The 7715-nt window shown below is 35.0% G+C and overlaps 1 protein-coding gene across 2 annotated transcripts; it reads right to left on the bottom strand.

The window, feature by feature from the left end:
- Positions 1–895: 895 nt before the first annotated feature.
- LOC137808682 (uncharacterized) lies at positions 896–7150 on the bottom strand. 2 transcript variants are annotated; one of them, XM_090299900.1, is made up of 11 exons: positions 6830–6874; positions 6607–6670; positions 6383–6471; positions 6002–6240; positions 5142–5259; positions 3172–3246; positions 2963–3086; positions 2091–2860; positions 1863–1999; positions 1687–1773; positions 896–1335 (listed from the first exon to the last, which is right to left on the bottom strand). In XM_090299900.1, exons 3-11 carry the CDS (start codon positions 6407–6409, stop codon positions 1221–1223), a joined length of 1692 nt encoding a protein of 563 aa, XP_090156026.1. In that variant the 5' UTR covers positions 6410–6471; positions 6607–6670; positions 6830–6874; the 3' UTR covers positions 896–1220. The 2 variants fall into 2 exon arrangements, with proteins under 2 accessions (XP_090156026.1, XP_068466029.1); XM_068609928.1 differs by lacking the exon at positions 6607–6670 and having other exon boundaries at positions 6830–7150.
- Positions 7151–7715: the final 565 nt, after the last annotated feature.

Raw genomic sequence — 7715 nt, 5'->3', positions numbered from 1 at the left:
ATTGGGTGTCAAAAAAATCATTTTCCTATTATATTATACGTTTAGTGGCTCAATCCATTTACTTGAGCCACAACTTTTACAAATCACTTTTCAGAACCCAACTTAACAAGGCCACCAAAGCTCTTTTTGACCTTGTGAAACTCTCCCCTTCTTTACACATAAACTAAGATCTTATCATCTATTTTCCACACTTCTTTACACATAAACTAAGATCTTATCACCCATTTGCCTAGCTTGCGTTTTAAAATCAATAACGTTAGTTACATTAGGAAAGGTCAAAGTAATATTAGGTAAAAGAGAAACATAAAATACAAAGTAAATATTACAATGAAATTTGCTTAGTTATAATAAGATTTAGTGAAAAGTACTTACAAAGTAAATATTATATTGAACGGCAGACCACTTTTTTACCATATACATTTAAGATATTATCACTGAATATAAAAGATCTTCACCATATGCCTATATGTAAGAAAGAAAATGAAAGAATTCCTCAACACTTCTTTGTATGTGACAAATAAATTATATATAATTATAGTATTTTCTCATCTAAAATCAATTACTTTAAAAAATATACTATAACTTTACAAGTTACACAATTCATTCCAGCCTTTCCGCTAATTTCGCAAAAATAATGTTCCTCTCTATTTTTACTAAAAATCTGCAAAATTTAAAATTATATTGTTTTTCCTTGCTATATATTTCCTTATACTCTGTTTCTATCCAAACGTTTAAAAAGACCAGAAACCTTGTTTGAATTTTATCGAAGAAAAAAAAGGCCTAGTTGCAGGAATTTGATAGTCTGTACAAAATCCAAACTTGGAACCTTAGTGTCATCTTTGTACAAAAAAAATAGGAAGATTATGAAGCAGAGAATGATAAATAAAGCAGAATGTTGAAAATCTCTCACTTTCCAATCAATCCACTGGGTATAATGACTGTCAATCAATGTGCAAAGGTCAAATCTTATAATGCAACCCCTACCACAGCCCTTCGACTAAAAACGAAACTCGGTTTACACATTGGTATATATTTTCCATGTAATTCAAATTGAAACAAGCTGAATGTGAGGGCAAATATTTTTCTATCTTCTCATTGATGAATTGAATAATTTAATCTCATGATTAAACTACCCTTGGAAAAAGGGAATTTTCATTATGCCAAAAACAATGACATGTTTCCGAAGCCAAACGATGGTCTTGGTGTTAATACTATAACTGCTACTCACCAAGCTTCCGTTTCTTCAACTTCGCCATTCGTCTTCTTCTCTCTCTTTCCTCTTCCTCCTCAATTAATCTAAGTTGCTCCTCGTCCTCCTTTCTAGCAATTTTGGCACTGCAAGCGCATTACACAAAATCATCGACAACCCAGACAACTACTTGTTATGAAGCAACGTCATTCAGGAATCATATGCATAAATTACAACAGTAAGATTTATAACAGTTATGTAGTAAAATGAATTTGAAACCAAAGTATTTGACGCATGCATTTAGTTTGATGCGAAGAAAAGAATGTAAAGTGAGCATCATGAAGTGTGAGGAGTTTCTTGTAAGGCCAACTTTTGAACACAAAATGAGGAGAAGAAAAACTTTGCATTAGCTTCAGTTAAATTTAATGAACAACTAAAATCAAGACTGAACACTTTAAGAAATCATATTTTTCAGTTTTAATCAGAAAGAAACAAACCTCATCCTTTCTTCCCTCATGATTTCATCAAAACCTGCCTCCATATCATCATCGTCATCATCGTCAACAAACTTCTTGGGGTTGTAGCTGCAAATGGTCCAACAAAAGATTATTAAAAGCTCATTCGTAAAAACTCAATGTTATCTGCATATCAATCTGAAAAACAAAAATCTCACTTAAACATTGATCTGATCATGTTACTGATATCCATTTCGTCCTCCTCATCATCAAAGGGTCGTCTCCCAACCTTAGGCTTGGGACGATGATCTTGTGAAGCAGTATGCATTGAATTTTGTTTAAGTGGCCTATTTATCTGCAAAACAAGTGAGCATTTTAAATATAAGGTAAAAGTCCACAATATAAGGGACCCATGTGTAAGTAAACAAAAATATATAGCATCATACCTGTGGTTTTGATGATGCCACTGGTTGTTTTGGCATCATTTTAGGCCTACTTAGTTCTCGTACGTCTTTTCTTTGATCCATGCTCTGCCTTGGAATTCTTTGATCCATGCTCTGCCTTGGAATTCTTTGATCCATGCTCTGCCTTGGAATTCTTTGATCCATGCTCTGCCTTGGAATTCTTTGTTCCATGCCCTGCCTTGGAATTCTTTGATCCATGCCCTGCCTTGGAATTCTTTGATCCATGCCCTGCCTTGGAATTCTTTGTTCCATGCCCTGCCTTGGAATTCTTTGTTCCATGCCCTGCCTTGGAATTCTTTGTTCCATGCCCTGCCTTGGAATTCTTTGTTCCAAGCTCTGCCGAGGATTTCCTTGTTCAAAACTCTGCCTTGGAATTCTTTGCTCCACACTCTGCCTCGGAGGTGGATGAGTCTTTAAAGGGAGTGATTTTGGCATACCATTAACAGGGTTTTTTATACCAGGTGTTGAAGACTTGTTCCCAGTGCTACCAACAGACATCTTTGAAGACATGCCATTTGACCCAACTGGCCGGCCTGGTCCATGACCACTGTTGTTACCAAGCTGTTTCCTAGAGTCAGCTGATGCCATACTAGGTTTACTGGTTGAACTAGTCTTATAACCAGATCCTGATTTAGGAGGCATACGGCCAGCCCCAGAACCTAGGTTTCGTTCCTCATGACTTGTACGAACATGCTTGCTGCCATTGCTTAGAGGCACTTTACTCCTTGCTGGAACTTGAGCTGGTCGTCCCTCTTCAACATCAGCAAAAATCCTGTATAAGTTTCCTTAATTACAATAACATGTTTTAATCCAACAATCAACACCATATAAACAGATAGCCAAGAGCAATATACCAGAATTTCGTATATGCATATTCTGAGGTGGGGGAGCTTTAGAAGCTGCTGGAAGCTCCGCGTCATCAGATAAAAGAAACGAGTAATCTCTAGTATCCTTGCGTTTCTGGGCTTTAACTTGCACCTGTATAAAAAAGAAAAATAATCATCTACAGCATACAAGTTAAACCACAAAGTTACATGCAAAGTGTAACAGATAGAAACAAGACCTCGCTGACTTTGGGTGGCGGATTATGAGATGAAGACTTTGAACCACCACTAGGTGCTTTATTCTGGTTTTTCTTCTGCAGAAGGAAGCAACATTCAAAAGATACTCCAGGAGAAAAATAAATTAAAAATCATCTAACTACTGCATATTCGCAGTATTAGAGCAAAATTCATTTTAACATTATGATAGATAACAACAATTACACTAACTAGATATTGATATTGATTGACAGTAATACGTTAGAATGCCCTAACTAAATCTTATTTATACTAATCATTAGGTCAAGTACTAGTATAACTGGTACAAGACTAAATCTACATACAATAAGAAAAATAACCTAATTAAATTAAGGAGAGATAAACAGAAGATATAATAGAATAAAGAAACAATTCACAAGGTTCTGCAATTTGATTACTAATGTACTCCAGAATAAGTAAGTTCTGACATTAAGATACTCTAAATATATTCTAACCTTCCCCGCTTAAGCTTTAGGATTTAAAGTTAGAAATAATAAATAATAAATCAAGTTACAATTACAAGTATAAAACCAAAAAACACAAGACAAATGGTATATGTCATTTAAATAAGCACAAAGAGGAAAAGAGATACTGTGCTGACTTATCTAAACATTGCGAAGCAATGCTAGACAATCTAATTTCCAAGAAGTGGCAAACCCTTCTCCAAGAGTAGATGTAAAAGATCTAACACTCCACTTTCATATCATGTTAAAAATCAAAAGGTTTAGGTGCATTTACAACACTTTGAAGCATATGGTGGGGTTTAAATTTGTAATTGGCATGCCCAAAGGGTCAGGAGAGTACATTAAATCTATGGGTCAGGTTTCAACCTAATGCCCTAGCCCATACCCAACGGCTTAAATAGGAAAGGGTATCTAATGCAGGGTGCTATATTTGCACCTGCCAGCTTATGCTTTTGGCAAGCTGATATGTGCTCTTTGTCATATCATCTGGCATCAGAGCAAGTGTAGGTTCAAAGTTTGACATGAAATGATAATGCCCAAAGGACCACGAGGGTATATGTTTGCTCTATGGGCCAGATTCAATCAAAAAATTTATGGAAGGGACCACACCTGATGCAAGATGTTTACATGTATGTGAGTTGAGCCTCTACTAACAACTTAAACTTTTGGCATGGCAATAAGTGGTTTTGGTCATACAGCAACACACGTTTCTCGGGATATCTATTCGGATGAGTATTCACTATTGAAAAACATAGATGACAATAATTAAATTAGATATATCATTTATAGGATGAAATATGTTACAATACCCTGGCCTGATGTTTAAGCTAATAATTAGGTCAACTAGTGGATTTACGAGTTCAAGCTAAGCCCTTTTTCAGTCTTCAATGGCAAGGCCAACCTCTTGTCCAATTTGAGTACTTCTATCATCTAGTACCCAATGGATGTAATAGAAATTATTTTTGCTTCGTAATTCTTATGTTTGGCATATAGGTCACTTTGATATGCTACACTATCCTTTTGGGGATGCTTCACGCTGCTTTACAGATTTCAGTTTAGTCTTATACAATATGAATCACGGCCAAGGGAGCTTCCCAGGTCACAATAAGGAGTACAACATTGGGAGTTTGGCATTAAAGTATAAATTTACTACATTGATAAATCCACTACATCAAACACTACACCTTACCAAGGTATTCCTCTACTCAAAAGAGGGCATGCGAAACTGGAAAGGGAAAACATTTAAATAATAAACAGGTCAAGTTTCTTATACAACTGTTTTTATTGCTTTATAGCCTCTTTCAATTTTTTGTCACATTGCTAAATGGGAAATAAGGTGCTAATTGCTATAAGATCCCAAATAGTCAGTTTTAAAATGTTCAATATCCCTTCAAAAAAATAAAGGAATTTACAAAATGAAGATCAATAATATTATACAGAAGTTCTAATGAAGGAACACTGAAACTGAAACAGAGACTCTGAAAACTTACAGCATGATGAGGGTTAGGAACCTTAGATGCCAAATGCTGGTTTTCCAGCAATGACTTGCTCTCCTGGATTACTCTCTGTGCAATAACTGGTTGAGATGGACCAAAAAAGGAACCATAACTGCAACAAAAGAAGGAGATAATATTTTCACTATTTCAATAAGCAAAATTCAACTAACCAAGACAGCATGCCAAGCAAACTCAATGTTCATCAATAAAGAGCATGTATAATAATAACACACAAACAAGCCAAAAGAAAACAATAACACCTTAAGCCCCAAATCACAATTTGCATAAATGAAATAACAGATACCTTAAAAACCGTACACAAATATTAGACTATGCAAGATTAAACTCAGATATTACACTAAAAAAAATGATCACACATAATCAATATAAAAAGTAAATGCTCAGTTAAAGAACAAACTTAAGGATTGTGTGCATTCGGCTGAGCATCTTACCTTTTATAAGATAATGAAAAAATCTATCCAGATGTAGAAAAAAGTGAAAAGAATGGTGGCTAGGCAGTAACTAGCCTCCCAACACAAAAAATCTTCCAGATATTGTTGAAAACAAATAAAAATAAAAATTAATCGAATAAGAAAATGAAATTATGTCCCTCCCTCTAGCAACTGATTTCATATAGTTTTCTCTAATAAAGAAGCGACTTTATTAATCAGATCAAGGTTGTCATGCCCCCAAAGGGCAGCGCTAAAGAGAGAAGGTACAATCGAACTTACAAAAAGAACAAAAAATTGGATTCTTGAACCAAAGCCCCAATCAAAATAGGATATTTTAGCTCGAGACTTCCTCAAAGCACTCATGTAAAAAGTTGTTGGTGAAAATATGGTTGCAAGACTCACTTATCATAAGGAAGCTTATTCTTCCTTCGGTCTGTGGCATCCAGGCGCGATGTACTACTACCACTACCCTCCTTCTTCATCTGCTTTCTAATTGATTCTTTCAGCTTCTGCCTAAACTCAAGGTACTCAGTTTCTTCCTTTGAAGGTTTCCTAGGCTCCATTTCCTCTTCTCCATACTCTTGCTCACCCTCCTCTTCATACTCATCCTGTCCTTCATCTTCGTAATAATCATCATATTCCTGTGGTTCCATCAAATAGAAATTATCATCAGGCAAAAGATGCTGCCTAAAACTCAAAAGACAGAAGGGAAGGCAGTAATTGAACAAATAAAAGTACAATGGGAAATGTTGACTTAAACCCTACAAAGTCAGGAATGCTTACATCTCCTTCATTGTCATACCCCCGCATTGTTGTTTCAACAACAACAGCAGAATAACCAATTGCAACGAGTATTTCCTGGAATGGTCGTTCTGTCGGTGCCAATTACACAAAAAACAAGATTAATTGAAAAACAAGAAAAGTACCCAATCCGATAGGACACAAAGCAGCATTAAAACAATCTCCTCAGCAAAACTAAAATTAGGGTTACGAGAAGCACAATTCACCAGTATGGAGAAATAAAACCAAAAGTTAAAAATATCCAATTATTGATTGTTCCCGAATTCCCAACTGCATAAAGAATTGGGGAATTGAAGGGATTACGCGACGAGAGAAACCCAATATTGAATCGGAAGAAGCCACATCGAACGCATACGAAAATGAAAGCGTTAAAAGATTAAAGCAATTGAAGAAGCGGAGATTGCGAACGAGGAACGAGAGAGAACTTACAATGAACAATTGATGCAGAACACAGCACAGCCCGAATCGTTGATTAGGGAAACCCAAAAGAAAGGGAAAAAAAGGATTTGGAACTGCAAGAGTAGCTCCTTTTATTGTGTTCGTCAGGTTACAGAATTTATTTATTTATTTTTTATTTATTGTTTAATTATTGGTGATTGGGTCATATTGCAAAAAAATTTCTTACACTCACTGATCCAATCTCATCGTATTATATTTCCGATACCTTCCTGCAATGATTATCGGACCGACCCGACCCGACCCGTTCCAACCCGATCCAGATTCCTTTATATTGAGTTATAATTGCGCCCACACACTATGTCTTATTCATACATAAAGAACTTCCAAAAGTTAACCTAAATCCTAATGTTCGGACACCTCTTAGATAGCATGTTCATGTTGTTGAACATGTGTATTAGAGGTTAACACTTGAACGACACTAATAATATACGTATAGGGAAAGTGTTAAATTTAAAAGTATTAACTATTATAACACAATTTTAAAAAAAATATATTAATTTTTAAAAATTTAAACTTATTATATAAAATTTTATTATGATTATAAAAATAAGGAACAAATCCTTCTGAATTAGTCATGAAAAATATTTTTTTCCTATAAAAGAAAACTGATTGTGTACATAAATTTTTATTGTTAATTTATATAATTCATAATTATATAATATATAAATTCGTATATTTGTGGTCTACATTATAGAGATGATACATATTTTTGTGTTTGTGTTCATGTCGTCCAACAACTTCCGACCACCGCTGATGTCGTTGGATTGGGTTGAAATTTTGTCAACAGGTTTATAACGTGTGGTATTTCAATCTGGCGGTTCAGATATTTGAGAAGTAAGAAATTTCTCTTACACTG

This window comes from Phaseolus vulgaris, chromosome 3, assembly GCF_051622355.1.
Source record: "Phaseolus vulgaris cultivar YP4 chromosome 3, ASM5162235v1, whole genome shotgun sequence".
In the NCBI taxonomy this organism is placed as follows: Eukaryota; Viridiplantae; Streptophyta; class Magnoliopsida; order Fabales; family Fabaceae; genus Phaseolus; species Phaseolus vulgaris.
The sequence above is the reverse complement of the archived record's forward strand: the minus strand, read 5'-3'. Positions and strand labels throughout refer to the sequence as shown.

What these genes read in the sequence shown, in the direction of transcription:
- LOC137808682 (XM_068609928.1), bottom strand. Translation starts at nt 6,409, where the DNA reads ATGCGGGGGTATGACAATGAAGGAGAT. An exon ending in GGTATGACAATGAAGGAGAT is followed by an intron (nt 6,241 to 6,382) that starts GTAAGCATTCCT and finishes ATGGAACCACAG; the next exon opens with GAATATGATGATTATTACGA. An exon ending in TATGCATATACGAAATTCTG is followed by an intron (nt 2,861 to 2,962) that starts GTATATTGCTCT and finishes CTGATGTTGAAG; the next exon opens with AGGGACGACCAGCTCAAGTT.